The 17,255-nt window shown below is 41.9% G+C and overlaps 4 protein-coding genes and 3 non-coding genes across 9 annotated transcripts; 3 read left to right on the plus strand and 4 right to left on the minus strand.

Moving 5' to 3' along the window:
- Positions 1 to 1,560: 1,560 nt before the first annotated feature.
- On the minus strand, positions 1,561 to 7,754 carry si:dkey-109j17.5 (zinc finger BED domain-containing protein DAYSLEEPER). Its single transcript, XM_017415011.3, has 5 exons — positions 7,035 to 7,754; positions 6,525 to 6,773; positions 4,721 to 4,980; positions 4,033 to 4,627; positions 1,561 to 3,011 (listed from the first exon to the last, which is right to left on the minus strand). The coding sequence occupies exons 1-5, from the start codon at positions 7,182 to 7,184 to the stop codon at positions 2,169 to 2,171; spliced, it is 2,097 nt and encodes a 698-aa protein (XP_017270500.1). The 5' UTR covers positions 7,185 to 7,754; the 3' UTR covers positions 1,561 to 2,168.
- A 763-nt stretch (positions 7,755 to 8,517) lies between these two features.
- ccdc115 (coiled-coil domain containing 115) lies at positions 8,518 to 11,124 on the minus strand. Its single transcript, XM_017415052.3, has 6 exons — positions 11,077 to 11,124; positions 10,126 to 10,391; positions 9,814 to 9,917; positions 9,621 to 9,733; positions 9,342 to 9,530; positions 8,518 to 8,975 (listed from the first exon to the last, which is right to left on the minus strand). The coding sequence occupies exons 2-6, from the start codon at positions 10,243 to 10,245 to the stop codon at positions 8,764 to 8,766; spliced, it is 738 nt and encodes a 245-aa protein (XP_017270541.1). The 5' UTR covers positions 10,246 to 10,391; positions 11,077 to 11,124; the 3' UTR covers positions 8,518 to 8,763.
- On the minus strand, positions 10,696 to 10,767 carry trnae-uuc. The gene has a single exon. It is a non-coding gene; the product is annotated as a tRNA-Glu (tRNA).
- A 372-nt stretch (positions 11,125 to 11,496) lies between the features above and the next one.
- trnah-gug lies at positions 11,497 to 11,568 on the plus strand. Its single transcript has one exon. It is a non-coding gene; the product is annotated as a tRNA-His (tRNA).
- A 626-nt stretch (positions 11,569 to 12,194) lies between these two features.
- Positions 12,195 to 13,789, plus strand: LOC108235218 (EBP cholestenol delta-isomerase). Its single transcript, XM_017415059.3, has 5 exons — positions 12,195 to 12,335; positions 12,530 to 12,833; positions 12,916 to 12,952; positions 13,050 to 13,180; positions 13,277 to 13,789. The coding sequence occupies exons 2-5, from the start codon at positions 12,533 to 12,535 to the stop codon at positions 13,495 to 13,497; spliced, it is 690 nt and encodes a 229-aa protein (XP_017270548.1). The 5' UTR covers positions 12,195 to 12,335; positions 12,530 to 12,532; the 3' UTR covers positions 13,498 to 13,789.
- A 437-nt stretch (positions 13,790 to 14,226) lies between these two features.
- On the plus strand, positions 14,227 to 14,299 carry trnaf-gaa. Its single transcript has one exon. It is a non-coding gene; the product is annotated as a tRNA-Phe (tRNA).
- Positions 14,256 to 17,090, minus strand: fkbpl (FKBP prolyl isomerase like). 3 transcript variants are annotated; one of them, XM_025005697.2, is made up of 4 exons: positions 16,662 to 16,928; positions 15,785 to 15,931; positions 15,415 to 15,671; positions 14,256 to 15,289 (listed from the first exon to the last, which is right to left on the minus strand). In XM_025005697.2, exons 2-4 carry the CDS (start codon positions 15,927 to 15,929, stop codon positions 14,618 to 14,620), a joined length of 1,074 nt encoding a protein of 357 aa, XP_024861465.1. In that variant the 5' UTR covers positions 15,930 to 15,931; positions 16,662 to 16,928; the 3' UTR covers positions 14,256 to 14,617. The 3 variants fall into 3 exon arrangements, with proteins under 3 accessions (XP_024861465.1, XP_037833087.1, XP_017270542.1); XM_037977159.1 differs by lacking the exon at positions 16,662 to 16,928 and adding an exon at positions 16,127 to 16,606; XM_017415053.3 differs by lacking the exon at positions 16,662 to 16,928 and adding an exon at positions 16,977 to 17,090 and having other exon boundaries at positions 14,257 to 15,289.
- Between the last annotated feature and the right edge of the window lie 165 nt (positions 17,091 to 17,255).

Raw genomic sequence — 17,255 nt, forward strand, 5'->3', positions numbered from 1 at the left:
CCATTGTGTGCTGAGTTAGGGCTCAAGCATGTGCATGTCTGTCTGGGCGCGGGCAGCTCAGTTAACTAGCCCCCCCTCCCTCCGTTTTCCATGCCCTGGTTATGGAAAGGCCAAAGGATAGTGCATGACAGAGCACAAACGTGGCCATGCAGAGTGTAGACAAAAAAAAGTGGAGTTATTTCTGCTGTACTTTAACGCAGTTGCCAAAGCAAGAGAGAAAAACACACTTCTCTTCAATCCATCAGGCTTTCCATCTGTCAGCAAGCCAGCAACAGGCAGATATTAATAACGGTGCTTGGCTGAGTGTGCAGGGGCTAACCAAGGCTATTTTGACACCGAACACCAGTTTTCTTTGTGCCAGCTCCAAAGCCCTGCAGTGCATTAGGCATTAGGAAAGCCATCTAAAGGTTACTGCAAATAGGGCAATATTAGGAGCAAGGCAGTCCAAACAAAAGCGAGCACAATGCTTATGTGAGTATTAGCTCCTGGGCTATAAATAAGAGTGCAGGGGTGCAGCATGTCCTGGTGTGCATGTGTCCATGGACAATCAATCTCTGAAATCACCCTGCATCAATATGTTGCTCTGCTGAGGCCATTGTGTGTGTGTGGTGGGGAGAAATTGGTTCAGTGAGGGCGTGTGTATTTGTGTGCAGATGGAAAACGTCTCTCTGCACTGCAGATATAATAACTCGAGGCAGGAGGGAGAGGACAGGATGGAGGGGCGAGGGGGGGGTGCAGTTCAATTACAATTTCCTCCCCTCCCGCAGTCTTATACTGTGCCAAGTAATTCATTTCAAAGGCAATTACCAATAGGACTGCATCCCAGCCTGGTCGACTAACTTGAATGGATGAGCTGTCAGAGCCGAGGGAGGGAGGAGGTACACTCACAAACAACACACCCAGGGAGAGAGCAGAAAACACATGTCTCGGCGACGAACACGTTCTCACACACACACACACACACACATCTAAATCCACAGAGACATCCTGCGGTGATAATCATTAGGATCGCAGCGATCCTTGATAATTATTATCTGTGAGGGAAGTCTCACTGTATCTCCCGCAAATTAACAGAATTGATATGAAATGAATTTTAAGCAAAAACTGTTTCTGCAGCCCAGAGTTTTAAATCGACGGATTTCCGTTCTTGCTGTTTCAAATTAATCAAAAACACCCTTGGTTTAGCAGTACAGTTTTCTGACCTTACTTGATGGTGGGGAGGGGGTAGCAGCTCCGTAGGCTGTGACAGCTCCCTGCCTGCCTGCTGACTCAAATTTTATTTTAATGAAATTATTGCAATTACCCTGCCTCCCCACTGGCCCATCCCCGACCAACAGAGGCAAACACGCACAAAATAATGCATTCATTGTCCTTCAAGGTAACAGCTAAAGAAGTAGCTTTAACATGTTGCAACGTAGGTCAAAAGTGAATTTCTATCATGTCATATTTCAAAATCCTTAAAGTTTGAAGGGTTGGAGAAAAGATTCCTTTTTATGTACAGTATGTCTGCCTCCAGTTGTTTCAGCTTCTCTACAGCTGCCAACCACACACACCTCTGTGTTAAAAAGTGTACTCATTTATTCTAAAATCCCAGTGAGGACGTACACACACACATAAAGAAAAGCAATATGATGCATGAATATACAGTATTGTTTTAGCAGTTGACGTCATTCTTTAAAAAAAAGAAAAGACACAGAATAAAGTAATTGGGCGTCTGTACATGCGCTGTACATGAGTGAAAAGAAATCAGACGCCTCCGTATGCATTAATTGGTCATGTGGTTATCATTGGTTTGTCAGTGCGGGTGGTGTAGACAGAAGCTGTCTTTCATGTGGAAAACGGAGAATACGAGCTTTGTGGTTGTCTAGAGACCCCGAACAGGCAAAATAATGTCAGAGTGAATGCTTTAGTATTGATTTGCTTCTAGCCGCGTCAGTCGACAGTGAGAGTCTGTATGCAAGCAATCCACACTTAGGCCCATCTCGAGAATATAAACTGGTAGTTCTTTCAGTCTCATACTAAAAGGTCTGCAGTTTGAACACTACTTTATGTTGCTAGAATAGTTTCCTTGTAAAGCAAGAAATGTTTGTATCCAAGAAGTCACTTTACCAAAGGGGGGACAAATCTACAGATGCTGTTTAGATAAAAGAAAGTCTTGACTCATAGTTCTAAGTCCATAATAGTCTGTAGTTAGCTTTGAGGTAGATGAGCGTCTCCAGGTTCTTTGGTAAGACACGGCCTCTCTCTGGCAACAAAAGACACCCAGCTGTAGTGAAAATACTCTCCACCACTGTGCCACAAGCAGGTATGGTGAACGCTCTTTTAGCCACTTGGGCTAGCAGAGGAAAGTCAATAGCTTTACGGCGCCAGTAATGCAAAGCCTCCTCGTCTGTGGGCTCCTCCCGAAGGTAGACAGCCAACTCCTGTTCCAGGCTTTTAGCCTGTGTCGCAGGTCTCTGCTTAATGAAGGAGAACAGCTTGCAAGGCCGAGAAAGCGACGAGACCGGAGACGGTGCCGGGACGGGAAGAGTTTGAGACTGAGAGTGAAAGTCTTTGTTGAGATCTGCCGAGGGGGAGGCTGAGGAGTGTTTGGACAACTCCTCTATGAGAACTTGCCTGTGCCAGTCAGGGTTGCTGCTCCATGTCAGCTTGAACTGGGGGTCCAGGGTGGTCGCAGTGATGTAGAGGGGGTTCTCCAGGATAGGGGCCAGGAGGCGTTCCAGAGACTGGCTCAGGCCAAGCAGCAGGGCGGGGCAGTGGGGAGCGGACGTCTCCGAGAGATGCTTCCGGAGGCCGAGGACGCAGGGCAGAGCCAGGCTGATGGACACGTGTCTGTCCGACTGGACGTCTGTCAGCATGTCTCCATGCACCATATCCCAGGCCTCAGTGAAGGGCTCCAGAGTGTCAGTGAGCTCCCTCAGCAGGACTCTCTCTGTGGCACCCAGCGCCAGCTCCCCTGGACCGCTCATCTCCTCCAGGAAATCCACTGAGTCCAACAGCCGCCGCAGCACCTTCAGCAAAAACAAACAATCACACTTTCTTGTAGAAACATGTTTATTTGTCACACTTAATTAAACAGCTTCATAAACTCGTCTAATAATTTTTTGTTTAAATTACAACACTGCAAAAGTCTCGTGTCATCAATCATTTCTTTACATTTTGCTTCGAAAACACCTGAAGAACAACTGATCAAAACCGCTTTAAAAGAGAACGCATGGGTCTTTGAAAGCAAAATATGAAAGAATTGATATACTACAATATATTTTTTAACATCCTTCAGATTCAGTATGGATTCACCTACTCATTCAACATGAATGACATCCACAGTAAAAACTTCTACAGAGTCTGTTTACAACTACATTACAGTGTTTAAGGATTAGTTTAAGTTTCTACGCTGCTTCAAAATTGTGGAACCAGCTCTCGGCTGTCTTTTTTAGAGTTTGATCCCTGCAGTTGTACCCAGGAGGGGGGCGCTCCCACGTTCACTGAGCATCTTTTTTTTTTCATTTTGCCTGCTTTACTGCCCATGTAACTACAAGTTACCTTGGCTTGGTGTTGTTATTTTTTATGTTTGACTTTATTATCAATGAAACAAGCAGATGCTGTTGCTGAGTCTCGTTCTGCTGGAGGTGTTTTCTCTTTATAAGAGATGTTTTTTTGTTTCTTTTGGTCTCTACTGCCCCCAACTCCCACCTGGGAAATTTAATTGAATTCAAGATTCAATACAATCCATTAGTTTTCTTTATTTAGATGCTTTACCACCCGCCATTATATAAATGTAATTATACTGAATTGGATTATATGGAATTAGATTGAGCTGAATTGGATTGGATGGGACAGAACTTGACTGGATTGGATTGGACATAATTGGACTTGAATCTCAGCTCTGTTGCTTTTTCAGTAAGGTGTACTTAAAAGTGTTTAATTGGCTGTATATAAATAATCCTAAATTAAACAATGAAACAATTGCTAAAAGGCAGGATGTTCCAAAAAATTATTTTATTATTACACAACTTTAAAATTATTACTTGCCTTGAGCTGAGCGGCCCAGTCTCTTGAAGCATCGGGAATATTTCCCAATCCACCTGTTGTCAACCCATCAAAGACCTGGCTGAGTTTCTCAGGTGGTACGGCTGAGGTAATGTAGTTGTAGAAACACGCAGACTTGGCCAGCGTAGAGGAGATCTGTGGGCAGGAGCACAGGCCCTCTCTAACACACTGTTCCAGGGAGCGCGAGAAACAGTCCACCCGAGAAACACCTAAACCTTGCTCCCACGACTCCTCCCAGTCTCCTTCCTCCCCCCCTGCAGCGTGGCCGTTCCTGATCCGTTGCTCTGCGTCATTCCCGTTGTTTACCATCTCTGTGTCATCGCCGCCCTGTCCGTTAGTTAGGACAACTGGGACCAGGAAACCAGAAAGACAGCACGGCCTCGCTGTTGTCGTTGCCGGGGAAGGGTCGGCGACGACACAAAACGCTCTCCCCGCCACGCCGTGAGACTGACAGACTTCATCAAAATCTGCAAGCACGCGGGTGCCAGAGCTGCCGCCACTCAGTGGGAGGCACGCCAGCAGAGCTGAGCGAATCTGCCAGTCAGATGCAAGATAATGGCAGGTGACGCCAAGGTACCTACAAAGAAAATGGGATGGGTGAACATTTGAGTGAGGGAATTTTAAAAAGTTCCTGGTTTTGGGGGGGTTAACATTAATTTTACCTCCTTACCCTGAAGTGGTTTGAGCTGAGCTGCTCCAAAGATCCAGACTGAGACTGAGGGCCTGAGCTGACGCCAAGGCCTGACGGGTCGCCAGCTGGGCCTGGTAAGCGTAGGCTGGAAGGAGCTGGCCCTGAATGTAGTGCTGCGGCTCAGGAGTGTAACGTGGCTCCAGCAGCTGGAGCAACTCTCTGAAGCCTTGATTTTCCACTATGGACACCGGCTGCAGATCACGCACGATCATCTTAGCTATCGCCTCAGAGATCAGAACCTGCAGGGACAAAATGAAACCCACATTATCTTTCTTATGGCTTCTGGTTCAGGGTTGGAGCTATGAACCATCCGTGTTTCTCTGAATGTACAGGAGCTGGATGCAATGGGAAATACCAATCAGCACCTAAAAACAACCACCAAAATAAAAAGCAGATTTATTTCCTGTTTTTATTATAGAAAAACATGAATCTTGTTTTGAATGCCACAATTTGAGCCTTACTATAATAAAACAACACTCAACTGTGCTTCACATACTTCTAAATATACGTGAATTTTATATGCATCCAGGCCCAGCAACAAAGTTTCTAGGGGACCCGTCCCACCTGAGTGGTACGGCAACTAGCATGAAAAAAACTGAGGGTTAACCTACTTTCAGTGGATCCTTATTAAGATCTGTTGATCTATTCAAGTCCTTATTTTGACTGAATGGGAAAATTAAATTCTGTAGCGTGATTGTTCAATGTGTTGTTTTTTTTTTTTCTAGCCTTAGCCATGTGTTGCATTTTGGCTGTGTGAAAATCAAGATCATGAAGTTTTTACCAGAGAAGCGCTGCAGTGTTTGAACATCATAGTCGACAGAAAACAGATGTCACACAAACCTTGTTGCCCCGACAGTGACTTGTATCTGAGACTGCCCTCGCGAATTAAATGTCCAAAGAAAGCCTTAGCTTTTTGTTTGAATCGAATGTACAGGCTGTGTTTGTTTTCTACATTGCAAATACACAACTACAGCTGCACGACGTCTGGATAAAACAACAACGCCAATAATGCTGCAAACCTACATTTCATAACGTAGGCAGATGCACTTAGGCCTCATGGAAAATACAGTATATGTCAAGTCTGAATATTTTATAAACCCGCTAAATCCTAAATCCCACGCTGTCAGTAAGTTACAATACCTTGATTCAGTCAGAGTAAGGTTACAAAAGAATAGTCGATTTGCATCCTTTGATCATTTTCTTCTTCAATGTTTAGTTAGTTATATTTCTAATCTAGGTTAATGTGTTTAGGACTGACATAGCAATTGCACTTCCACATCCACAAAACCAAGTAAGTCTGCCAAGATGCTGTTATTCTCTCTGATACATTGTGCAAGAGTGGCCTTAAAGCCTCCCGGCTTCATAACTCCCCATAAGTGTCCATCATAACTGTTGTTTAACGCAGCACTTATGTCGGATTCGAGTTAAGTAATGTTTCAGCATTTTCTTCGCTGCTAGTCATCCGAGTAAAACGTTACATTTTTGCTTTACCTTTAAAATGCTTCGACTGATGGCACCCTTAGTGTCAGATCGACTTGTCTGAGTCAAGTTAGTTGACTTAGACCGACGCTTGTCCGGAATTTAAACTCCTGAGAAATCGTTTTATGCTGCGACTCTGTGAACGCTTGAACACCTGTCATCTGTGCTCATGGGTGCAGGTTATGCAAAACAAAACAAAAAAAGGCCAACAAGTCCAAGATGGGGAGAAAATGCACTTGTGGGAATCCTGTGATTCCGTCGACATTTGTAAGGGTCCGTAACGGGCGATGGACTGGAGCGGTACCTGGCGGGGGTCGTGCCGGTCAAACTTGGTCACCCCTGTTCCCGAACCTCCTCCTGCTCCTCCCTCAAGAGTCCCCGCTCCTCCGGCACCTCCTGCAGACCCTCCACCTCCTGCTCCAGCTGTCACAGGGAGAGCCAGGCGGGGGGTTCCTGCACTGGTGGTGAAGCTGTGCAGGCAGCCAGAGGAGTAGCCCTCTCTCTTCATATCCTTCCTTTTCACAAAGTCATCATACATAGCAGGGTGTTTACGCTGAATGGGGGAAGAGACAGACAAGACATTGTTTAGACTGACGTGATGTGTTCAACTGGGAATCATTTTCCAGAGGAGGAACGATAAACTCTCCCAGCAGAGAGAAGCAACAGCCTATAGATACATTTTTGCACTCATAACGCTGAATCCAACACCAGAGAGAGAGATGCTGTAGAGACAGCTGTTCCAGCTGCAGGCAAGCATAAAGCATCATTCATTTCTTAAAATGACCCGCATAACATTTCAGTTTGAGCACGTTACCTTGAGATGAGTAACGAAGTTGGACGTAACGCTCCGTTTCGCCTGGATTCTGGTGCCACACGCCTTGCAGTTGGACTCGATTTTCCCATTTTCGCCTTCAAACACAATATTGAAGTAATCCAGAATAGACACCTTCGAGACTGACGCCATTGGAGCCGACAGTGTGCAGTTCCTCCGCTCAGGAGCGCAAGCGGGGAAGTGGCGACGACGATCCGGGGGAAATAATGTGAGGAGGAGTCTGATGAGGAGTCAAGCCTCACCTCGCCTCCGATCATGAGCGCAGGCCGGCGTGTTTACATCTCCCGTCCGGGCCGTGGCACTCCGAGCGAAAAAAAAAAAAAAGAAAGAAACGGTACTCCGACGCAAAGGAGAAGTGGATTTAGGCACCCATAAGAAATCGGCCGCAGTCAGGGCGACGGGTGCAGCTCGATAACATGATCCAGAGGCCAGCATCCGAGCCTCCTGCGCTCCCGTCCGCCGTCCAGGACGCAAAGTGACGGGAGGCGGAGGAGAGGCAGAGCTCCGGGGGGAGGCATGCACACCGGGTCAGAACTAGACCAGGAAGTACGAGCAGTACGCGGGACTTTCGGGTCCAACATCGACTGTTCCCGGCAGCGTTCGGCTCTACGCAGCTGGCTGGATGTGACAGCATCTCTAAAGGGATTAGAAACGATTTTATTTTTTCTTGGGAGATGAAAAATAGGCAGAAGTGCTCCTTCAGCACATATAAAATGCATTACTATTAACGTTATATTCCAACAAATAAATACTTTGCCATTTATTCTTCTTTGCCAATATGTATACCAGTAAATATTTATTTCTACTTATGTCAGTACAAAAGTAAGAAACTGAACTTGTTGGCTTGTCTCACTTTGCAAGTGTGTTTTAAGAAGTTATATAATAAAAAATATATGTATTTGGTTCTCTCTTAAAGAGTTAGGAGGTTGTAAATATTAGTTTATAAACTGATGATAACTTCGGGATTCTGCTAAAAACCACTGTCTGCTGAAGGCTGGGCTGCCAGGCTGTGAAAAAAAGTCACTTAAGAGTCTTAATTTATTTGTTTCCCCACACAAAACAGTCACCCCAGTGATCAAATTAAAAGCAAATAACCATAAAACTAGTTAAACAATGCCACATGATCTGATCTTATACTACAAAAGTATGAAAGGAATTTAAATGTTTTCTTTGAGTTGAAATTTTTGAAGTTTAATTACTTCATAAACTATTAGTTGATTCATTTTTTACACAATTTCATGATTTTCTATTGCATTTATAATCCCCCTTTTTATCTCATTCAGTGGCAAAGGGATGCAGACACAAGGGAGTCCTTTAGCTGATGCCCTCTTGCTTTCAGGCAACAGTATTAATTTTACTGTGTCACCCTTCATAAGAGTTTTTTTTTAAGGATTTGTCAACGAGAAATTTAGAGTTCCATAAATATCATAACCCCGTGAGAACAAACGAATGAAGAAGATCTGTGTAAAAGGCAGTTATAATATTTATTAAAGTTGGGCCGGCCATTTTCTGGAAATGTTCAAGCAGGTTGAGCTTAATATTATTAATGTTGTCTCTTAAAATCTACAGCATGTGTTTATACACAAAACATATATCCACAAATTTACACATTTATCTGTAAAAAACAAACAAAAAAAACAACAATGAGACAGAAACAGCTACATCTGTGATTTCCATGGATATTTCCAGCAAAAATTTTCCTGCAGATGTTTTAAACCCCATTATCTGTTGACCCTATCAGTGATGGCCCTTTGGTGTCCTCTTGTTTTGATCCAGTGGACTCCTTTGGGTCACCCCCCTCGCCAGCAGAGCCTTTGAATTCTTCTCCTGAAGTGACTTTGTTTGTCAAGCTGTTTTTCAGCTCCTCTTGGGTGTTTAAAACTGCAATCTGAAGAGCTGCAATCTCAGCAGAAAGCTCTATTGCTGCAATAAGACAGACAACGGAAACACACAGAAAATGGTGAAAAGGAATTTCATTAGTGTTAGTAAACTAATTGTTTATCTTGCACACAAGCATACAACTATCATCCTTGTAAAATTCTGGCTAACACTTACATAGCTGTGTGAAAATTTGAATATGGATGTATTACAATCCAAAATACCAAACATGCTTTTTGCTACAAGGATGAAGATTCTTAGAAGTTCACTTGGTCAGTGAACTCATCTCTCTTGGCCACTGTAAATCTCATAATGTACAACTAAAAACATTTCAAAAACATTTGACGCTCAGTTTAAATTTAAACAAAGCCACAACAAAATATTAACTGCCTTGCACACTTGACACCATACCTTGCTTAAAAGATGACTGTGCTTGTTTAAGAGGCTGTGGTACAAGAATCCCAAACCATTTCAGAGGGTCCTGCAGAGGATCACGGTCTCCTTTTCTGACCACATTGTCATCAGGGCTTCTCTCTCCACTCGCGTCCTCACCTGGCTTTTTTTCTGTAATGTTTTTTTTCTTTTTTCTGTGCCTGATACCTGCAAAAAATGTCAAAAATTTTAATTTTACAAACAGCTGTTGGTAGATGGTGAATTTTTACCATCATTCGTTTTCAGCTGGCGCATTACCTTCTTCCTGAGGTCCGACATTCTCTACACATGTGTGATCTTTTGTCGACTCCTCACTACACTTGTGTGCAGATTTTTCTGTGCAAAACACCACCTCACCGCTGTCCAGCGTTCTGCAACATAAAATCATATGTAAATCAGAAACTAAAATGCACAACAATTCACTTAGGAGAAGCATTTCTTTTTCCCTCACCTAACATGGACACAAACCAGTGGATCCATCTCATTTGCATACTGAAGAGCAGACACCAGTTTGTTTCCCATAGAATACCGTGCCTTAGTCATGGAAAACCATCCCTAAATAGGTGAAAAGAAAACAGAAATAAAAATGCAAGAAAAAAATAAATAAAAAGACACGGATCTAAATCAATCAAACAATTTTTTCTCTGTTCCTAGAGGATTGCATTTTCATTGTTATTGTTATTTTTATTAAAATAAAAAACGCAAATAAAGCTGGATAAATAGGCGATGTCTGAGTTTGGCATTTAGAATGATGATGTCCGACCTGCTCGATGAGGGAGTTGAGAGAGGTCCTTTTCTTCTCCAGTAACTCAAGCTGGTCCATAAAATGAAGCAGTTTCTCGTCCAGTAATAGGCAAGACTCCTCTCCTTCTGATACACCCATGTCGGCTAGTTTAGACCAGAGAAATTTGCAGTTTTGACTCGGTTAGCTTGAACCAAGAAGCAGCTCCGAGAAGACGCGTACAGCTTCCGCATAGCGTCATATGACAGCGGTAGTCACGTGACACGTGTGACGAATACGTCCCATGACTGTAAAGCGAATAAAAAGGTAAAATTTCATATTTTAATACTCAACATTTAAATATTTTTTACGTTACTTAATGGGAACGGACACTAAGAAACCTTTACAGGCTAAAAATAGAACTTTACAAATTAACTACTTATTCTTTATTAGTTAATTTCAGTAAGCTTTTATTTTTTTTTCAGTTTTTCTGTACGGAAATCAATGTAAGTAAAACACACAAACGAAAAACATCTAGAAGTGCTAGGAAGAAACTTGTTTAAATCTTAAATTATAATTGAAAATACAAGAGCAGAAAATTAAAAGACAGTGTTCCCATACCGGGAGTCGAACCCGGGCCGCCTGGGTGAAAACCAGGAATCCTAACCGCTAGACCATATGGGAGATGAATTCAATATCCAGAAGAAGACATTTTAACAAAAAACACTTTGATACATCTATGTTTACGTATTTTGATATTTTGTAGTTGTTCACGCTTTTTAGTGTGCCACCCACCGCTAAGTTGACGATTACATTTAGATCCACACGTTTGTGATTGTGACAATCACTGCTACCATGCCAAACGTGAAGTTTTCAAAGAATTAGTTTGTTGAAAACAGCTTTCCATATAATGAAAGCGTAAGCAAATGCCTATATTATGTTTAGGAGTCAATCAGGACGACCTTTTTCTGTGTTGCTTTTAATGTAGCTTACCCGGGTAACATGCTCAACATAGTGTCGCTCGCTACTGCTTCTAGCGTCTCTACTCCACTACGGGTGCCGGGAGGGCACACCTTCAAATACATCACAGCCTACACAATCCTTCAGTTTTATTTTGAAGGTTTGCGCATCGTTCCTCGAATTACAACTTTAAAAAAAAATAAAATAAATAAATCTCAACTTTTAGCATTACTGGGTGAAATAGCCACTACCTTTTGTACGAATTGCATTAGCATGCTGATAATACTACTTGTTTTACTTTTTGTCGCGGATAATGTGCATAGCACGGAGAGAGATGCTTCCTATAGTTGTATTTGTACACATAAATACAACCCAAACACTAAACCCATACGGCCTACAGCATATGTATATAATCATTTCTTTCCAACGTTCATACATGGCCTCCAGTAGCTCGCCGTGATCGTATAGTGGTTAGTACTCTGCGTTGTGGCCGCAGCAACCCCGGTTCGAATCCGGGTCACGGCAGGGAATCATCCCTGACACGGCATGGGAGGTTTGTTTTTGCTTTTTTTTAAATTTTGCGTTGGATTTTTAGTTTTTCTTACTTCGAACTTTACGGTACACCAAACGTCACCATGTGTCATTTAAACGTCCTGTTTAGTATGTGTTGAGTGCCCCTTAGTGTAAGTTTTTACAGCTTGTTTTAGTCAGCTACGGTTAATCCACTGCGCATGTAAGATCTATTTTATTGCTTTGGTTGGTATAATATGTTAATAAAGATCGCTTAACTTTAAAAAAACCCATTGAAAAACAAAATATAGTGGTCATATTTTCAGTTGTTTCACTTGGTTTCAGAATTCAACATTTTGCTCTGTACAAAAGTGAAATACTGACAAAAAACCTTCATGTTTCTATTTCTAATCCATATCAAACGCTATAAATCACATTTAATCAGACTTTAAAGACCTTGACCTAGACTAAAAAAAGGGGGTGGGTCGTTCAGAGTTAGCGTGTGTTTATTGGTAGCTGCCAAAGACAACTGCCATGATCCGAAAAGAACAACCAATCAGATGAGCCCGGCAGACCGCGTGTACCGGTAGCTCTATGAATGCAGACATTTGATTGGTCGTCCTAATCACAAAGAACCTCCCCTGACTATGTAGAGTTCCGTGTTTGAGTTTATCTCTACTCCTGTAGAGCAAACAGTCCTGAATCTTTCGTCTGCAAGATATTATTCTCTCAAATCCTGTGAAGCTGTTACATAGAATCTCAGTAAACTGCGTGGGTCTTTGGTAAGTTTAATATACACTGATATATTTTGAAATAAGTTTCTTTAACAAATGATAAACAGAGAGATCAGAGATCAGATCAAAGTGAATCCAAGTACAGATCAGTGCTGTGTAATTGCCATATAAAGTGATTTGTACATGTGATAATTATTATCACTTTATCTATACTGCATGTTTTTATGTATATCTTAAAACAGATTATGGATGCCTCTTCAGCAAAAAGAGCTCTACATCCCTACTGGCCCCGGGACCTTGTGATTCCCAGCTATGTGGAAAATGACCGGTCTATGTCAGAGATTCTGGGTTTTCTTTTTTCTGTGTCTGGGGTGTTCCTGCTCGTGACCTGGCTGATCACTGGGACCACCGGCAGGCTGGGGATGTGGAGGCGACTGGCTATGTGCTGGTTTGCAGTATGTGGTTTCATCCATAGCGTCATTGAGGGCTGGTTTTCACTGTATCATAATAGTCTACCAGGAGATCAGAGCTTCCTGTCACAGCTGTGTGAGTACCCCCCAAAAAAACCCTGTTGAGAAAACCTTATGAGCTATGAAGATCAGCATGTTTTGTATTTTTTCTCTCTCAGGGAAAGAGTACTCCAAGGGAGACAGCAGATATGTAATGTGAGATAATTTTCTGCTTTTAAAAAGATAAAATCGAATTATTAAACAGAACTGAAATGTTAAGTTGTTTTTTCCTCTTCTTTTAAAAAAAATGTAGAGCTGATAACTTTACTGTTTGTATGGAGACCGTGACTGCTTGCCTTTGGGGACCATTCAGCTTTTGGGCTGTATATTCTTTTTTAACTAATAAGCCTTACAGATTTGTTCTGCAGCTCATCATTTCATTAGGTAAGAGGCTGGAATTACTAAAAAATAACAAATAAATCCCCTTAATTCAAGTAACCCTAATTGTATGTTCTGTTTTATTTCATAATATGACTCCAGGGCAGCTGTACGGAGCAGTGCTTTACTTCTTCACAGAGCACAGAGACGGCTACGCTCACAGCGAGTTGGGACATCCGGTCTACTTCTGGTTCTACTTCGTGTTCATGAACGTGTTGTGGATCGTCATACCCCTGGCCCTCATCATGGACGCGTGGAGACAGCTATCAGCAGCTCAGACGCACACAGACACCTCAAAGACACAAAAGAATAAAAAACACTGAGCATGCTGTGGGACGGAGGGACACAGATACTTAAACTGATACTTAAAACGTGATGCAATATTTTGGTTTAGTCATATCGTCATTGTTGCATTATAAATTTGACTGTCAAGACACAATTTTATTTGTTTATATTCTAGACATTATAATTGGACTGCCTAATATACAGTATGTATTTGTATATATATATATATGTATAAAAAAGTGAAGGATGTTCTCACTTTTCTTGCTTATCTACAAATATAAACAGTAAAAGTACAATAAATTTTTTTAAAAGTTGTACTTGCTCACCAATAGTGTTTCAGTTTAATTACTAAGGTAATTATATTGCTCAAAATTTATAATTTTCCTTTTTCCCCCTTTATAGCCACATATATATAGTTTTCCAATTTATTTTACTTTTTTACTTTTTTTAAACAAATGGGATAAACCAGAAGTAGTTGTTTATTTCGCATTACAAACTGCTCATTGTGTTGGTAACTTTCAACACAACAGGTTTTGCTAATAATTATAAAAATAGCACTGAATGCTTGTACCACGAAAACAAAAAGATTGCTTATTTAAGTAACTTATCAACTGGAGTAATGCTTTGCAGAATATAAATGCTACAATCACAGATCTTCGAATATGTTCACATGGTTTAATCCGAAACGTTTTGACAAAAGAAAAAAAAAAAATCTATGTAACGGAGAGATATTTATTTATTTACATAAGCGTGCTTAATGTACACGCGCCGAAATAGCTCAGTTGGGAGAGCGTTAGACTGAAGATCTAAAGGTCCCTGGTTCGATCCCGGGTTTCGGCATTTTGCTGTAGCGTCACTTAAATGATGACATCTAGTGGACAAATACACAAAATACATGTTTTTAAACAAAAAAGACGCCATGGGAAGAAAATGACCTCAGCCATCTTTCACCCTAGATTAATTAAGTTTAGGACTCCAAACTAAATGTTTTAAATGTGATTTGTTTTTGAACATCCAGGTAGATGACTTACACACAGCTGCTTTTTTGTTACTAAAGGCTTTATTTTGAAATTAAGGCAATGTTGGAAATGCACTTAGATCAAATACTATAAAAACACAAAAACATTTATTTCTACCATTGTTGTTAGTATTCTATCTTCAGGTAAACATTTTGCTAAGTCTTTGTCCCAACTGAGCATTTCTCTGTTTCTCTTTATGAATGACATCTTTCAGTGCCTTCACAGCAGCAGGCAGGTCTGGTTGGAGCTCCAGCAGTTTTCTGAACGCCTGCTTGGCCTCTTCCAGCTCATTCAGCATCTGGCACGCCTGGCCCAGGCGGTACCAGGCCTTGGAGGCGCCGGGCTCCAGCTTGGTCGCTTTAGCAGCACTGGCCTTTGCCCGCTCCGGTTGGTTCAGCTTCAGCTGGCACAGAGACAGGTTTGAGTGAAGCTCGGCTTTGATAATTTTGAGTTCGTCGCGCGAAGGAAGCTGCAGTGCTTCCTCTGAGGGGCTTGTGTCACTTTCCTCTCCCGATTCAAGCTCTTGCGCTTTGGGCTCCATCGCGCCAACAAGGCCACAGAGAGGGATGAGGAGTTTGAGGGCTCGGCTGTAGCTGTCTGCAGCTCCCCACACATCCCCACCCCTGAATCTCACTCCACCTCTCTCCTTGTGGGACTTCACCCACTCCACTTTTTCATCTGCAGGCATTTCCCAGGACTCCTTTCCGGGTGTGAAAGCTTGGAGTTCAACAGTAGCGCATAAAGGAAGGTTTCCATCTGAAGGCTGGTGAACGGACGCATCTGCTTCATTTCCAAGCGGAGTGAGTTGTATCTGAGGAAAAAAAACAAAGAAAAATTATCAGACTTGATATAAACCTGACTGCATCAACAGGTGTACTTGTGTGAAAAATGGGTCTAAGTTGACAGATTTAGCCCTGAATCCCCCCCAACTCTCACCTCGCATTTCTCCCCTGCTCTCATCCCCTCCAAGCAAGCCTCTGTGACGTCGCACTGACCCTCCCCCAGCCTCAGCGTTATCCAGTCCCCCACTGGGATCTGCAGGACAGAGTCTTGACACCGGAGAAACGGCGTGACCGCCAATTCTGTAACATCACCAAACACTAATGAACGATCCGTGTCGTCCTTCTGGACCTGAAGCTGCACCCGGACCCGACACAGCGAGCCCAAGCTTGGACAGGTTTTAGATAAACAGGCTAAAAGAAACAGACAGACATTACATCAGCTAGAGTAACGTTTTGTTTTAGCTTTTAAAAAAAAAAAAAAAAAAAAACATACTAGAAATAATTGTTCATGTTGAGCATCATACATGTAATGTTTCCAGAATCAGAAACGGTTTGTTGACTCCACTTGTGCTTTTGCTGGACCCTCCAGAGGCCTCTGGGACACACCGACACCCATGAGGGGACATCAGCACCATCCGCTTCACCATACAGAGTCGGAACAGCTTCCATCCCTGGGTTCATGTCAACGAAAGACAGACAATCAAATCGTTGTCAAAATATCAAGAATACAGCACATGACAGTCAGTGTTTAAGAAAACAAATAAAAGCAATGATGTTAATAAAGCAGAGATGCTGATTTGTGAGGAAAAAATGCAATATTAGCTTTAATCAATGCTAAAACACTGGTTTAGTTCCAGGAGACTTACATAAAGAGAAATATTATTCCTTGCTCGTTTCACCAGACCTGGTCTAGCGATCTGGCTTTCCTGTAATTGTTTGTCTGACTACAGAGTTAAAAGTACATCCACCCCTTATCTAGCTATTCTGTAAAAATGCTCAGTTGTATATGCAGCCTTTCAAATGTAAAAAATTGACTCACATAGGCCTGCATATTTTAAGGTTTAGATTTGATCAAAGGGGGTCTACAAAAGAAAATGTTTTTTTAAAAATATAATATAAATAAATCTTTACATATTAATATAAAGATTTTGGCATTTGTATTGACAGAATTGTGTTGTGTCAAGTACATTTCGAGGCTCTAAGTATTTTTTATTTTGTAGGAATGTCTCTTTTAGGTTAAGTGTTTCTATTATCAGCCTCAACACGATTTTTTTGAAGATAAATATAGTTTTTTAGCAGTCGAAGTTATGTTAAAATCATGTAGTATCTATAATAACACAAAGCTAGCAAAGATATTAGTCTATTATGACGTTAAAAACAAAACAATAGTGAACAAGTTACCGTAAAGTTTCTTTGTTTTTAAGTGCCACCTTGACGATATTATTATTATTATTCTTTTGACCGTCCATTAGTACAGACGCTCGTGTTAGACTATTTATTTGATATTTCAGGGTACAAAAACAAATCCCCCATCGAAGCAACAAAGCAGCATTAGGTGTTATCACACAGCCCTCCCGTCCCGTTTACTTCCGTCTGAATTTATTTAATCTGTGAATTATTCGCCTCACTGACCTCACTCCGCACACAAATATCAATTTACCTTCTGTCACAAAAAAAAAAAAAAAAAACATTAGCAATCACAAAATTAAACCTAACCTTCTTTTTCTCTAGCTGCAGCTCCCAGTCTTCTTTGTGTTAAAGGTTGGCTGGCAGCTTCACTGCAGTGGGAGGGTTACCGCCCCTGCAGGCCGGGAGGCTCCTAACAGTCTGTACAATGCAGTTCGTTGCAGAGTTAAAATGCCCACATTTACCTTTTTATTTCTCTCACAGACAGATTGTAGCCTACAGATGTAATCGGATCCGTTTTGGTCATACCTGTAAAGCACTTCTTTTTTTTTTTTTTTCCTTCCAGACTCAATAAAGCCAAGAATGTGA

The sequence above is a fragment of the Kryptolebias marmoratus genome, linkage group LG8, assembly GCF_001649575.2.
Source record: "Kryptolebias marmoratus isolate JLee-2015 linkage group LG8, ASM164957v2, whole genome shotgun sequence".
Lineage (NCBI taxonomy): Eukaryota > Metazoa > Chordata > Actinopteri > Cyprinodontiformes > Rivulidae > Kryptolebias > Kryptolebias marmoratus.